The sequence below is a fragment of the Myotis davidii genome, unplaced genomic scaffold (assembly GCF_000327345.1).
Source record: "Myotis davidii unplaced genomic scaffold, ASM32734v1 scaffold93, whole genome shotgun sequence".
Lineage (NCBI taxonomy): Eukaryota > Metazoa > Chordata > Mammalia > Chiroptera > Vespertilionidae > Myotis > Myotis davidii.
Window position 1 is genome coordinate 5370450 of NW_006292095.1, and position 1631 is coordinate 5372080.

The 1631-nt window shown below is 67.9% G+C and overlaps 1 protein-coding gene across 1 annotated transcript in view; it reads right to left on the bottom strand.

Annotated features, from left to right (window-relative positions):
- The window catches only part of ZNF703 (zinc finger protein 703), a gene marked incomplete at its 5' end in the record, with an annotated part of 3747 nt that extends 2120 nt beyond the window's left edge, over window positions 1–1627 (bottom strand). Inside the window, 2 exons of the mRNA XM_006765649.2 lie at window positions 3–508; window positions 1472–1627. Coding sequence (XP_006765712.1) covers window positions 3–508; window positions 1472–1627 — 662 coding nt within the window. The remainder of the gene's footprint in view (window positions 1–2; window positions 509–1471) is intronic.
- Between the last annotated feature and the right edge of the window lie 4 nt (window positions 1628–1631).

The window sequence follows — 1631 nt, forward strand, 5'->3', positions numbered from 1 at the left end:
CCTCCGGGCTGGGCTTGGGCTCCTGGTCTTTCTTGTCCAGCTCCCCGCTGCCGCCATTCTTGCAGTCAGAGTGGTGCGGGGAGCCGCCCCGGGAGCCACCAGGCGAGGAGGAAGACGAAGATGCGGAGACGGGCGCTCCATGCGGGGGAAAGGGCGTGCAGGCGGCGCTGGGGACCCTGAAGCCTGCCTTGTCTCCCGGGGACAACGAGGAGGAAGAGGAGGTGGAGGACACAGAGGAGGAGCCGCTGTCTTTACGGGAGTCGCCGCTGGAGCCCTTGGAGTAGGGCTTGAAGCTGGACTTGTCCTCGACGGGGGAGTCCCCCAGCTGCTTGAGCACCGCAGACGCGGAGGCAGCGCCCGAGGTGGAGCGGCCGGGGTCCTTCTCCGCTCCCAGCCCGTTGGCTGCCGCCGCCACCGAGTTGAGCTTGGACGAGGGCGGCGGGTCCGGCTTGCCGATCTGCGAACAAGTCTGGGCCAGCAGCGCCAACGGGCTCTTCTTGGCGTCCAGCTGTGGGAGACAGCGGCGAGAGCGGGGAGAGGGAGTGAGACGACCAGACCGACAGAGCCAGCCGGGTAGGTGGGGGTGCCTGGGGAGCCGGGTGGGCGCGGGAGAGAGAAGGCCTGGGGGAGAAGTCTGAGCGCGCCTTTGGGCGGCGCAGCTGGGCAGGACTGCGCTCTCTCTGCTCGTCGCCCGTTGGTGGATCCCTGGCCCCGCTGGGTCCCAGAGCGCACCACAGGCCCCGGGGAACGGGGCAGTGGAAGTGGCCCACCAACGGCCCCCGCGGGCGAGGTGACGCCTCTGGAGTCGGGGCTGTGACCTGCACCCTCCCTTCTCATCTCCCTCTCCTCTAAGCCCAGGGAAAACTTACTCCTTCAGTTTGGGGAACTTCGCTTGGGACGGGTTTCCGGGCGGAGGCGCGGCGCGGTAAAAACCCGGAGAAGCGCCTCCTAAAGCCTGGGCTGCCGTGGGCGCGCTTAGCAGTCCCTCTCTCCCGGGAGCGCACCCAGGGAAGGGGGAGGAAGAAAGCCCCGGGATCGGGAGTGCCGGGGCGTCGTGCGCTCTAACCGGAGGGGACAGAGGCGGAGTGGGACAGGCGCGATCCGGGATTCAGAGAGAACAGGGTGGTGGTGGCGGCGGCGGTGTGGGGGCAGGAAAGATCATCTCTGGCCTAGAAACTGGGTGCCAGAAAAAGTAAAGGACCTAGTGGGAGACGCCAAGAGCAAACCCAATCCGAGAGAAAACCCGTAGCTCCGAAGGGCGCGCGTGGAAGGGGAATCTTTCACGGAGAAGCCTGGGAGAACCGCGTGGGCTCTGATTACCTCCGTTCTCGGTCCCCCCTCACCCGGTCCGCCAGTGTGGCCGGCCCGGAACCGTCGCGCCGAGGACGGGGTGCAGGGAGTGGTGCCGTGGGCCCAGCAGTGGTGGGCGCAATGGGAACGGCGCAGGGCGGGCAGAGACCAAGACACTGACCTCTATGGGGCTGACGGGAGTGGAAGACAGCGGCTGCAGGTACTCCGGGTGCAGGAGGTGGCCGGTGTGAGCGCTCAGCATCTTCAGGACCCTGATAGGGAGCCGGTTCGCTTGGCGCAGGGGGTCCGCTGGGGGCAAGAGGGACACCCCCCCCGGCACC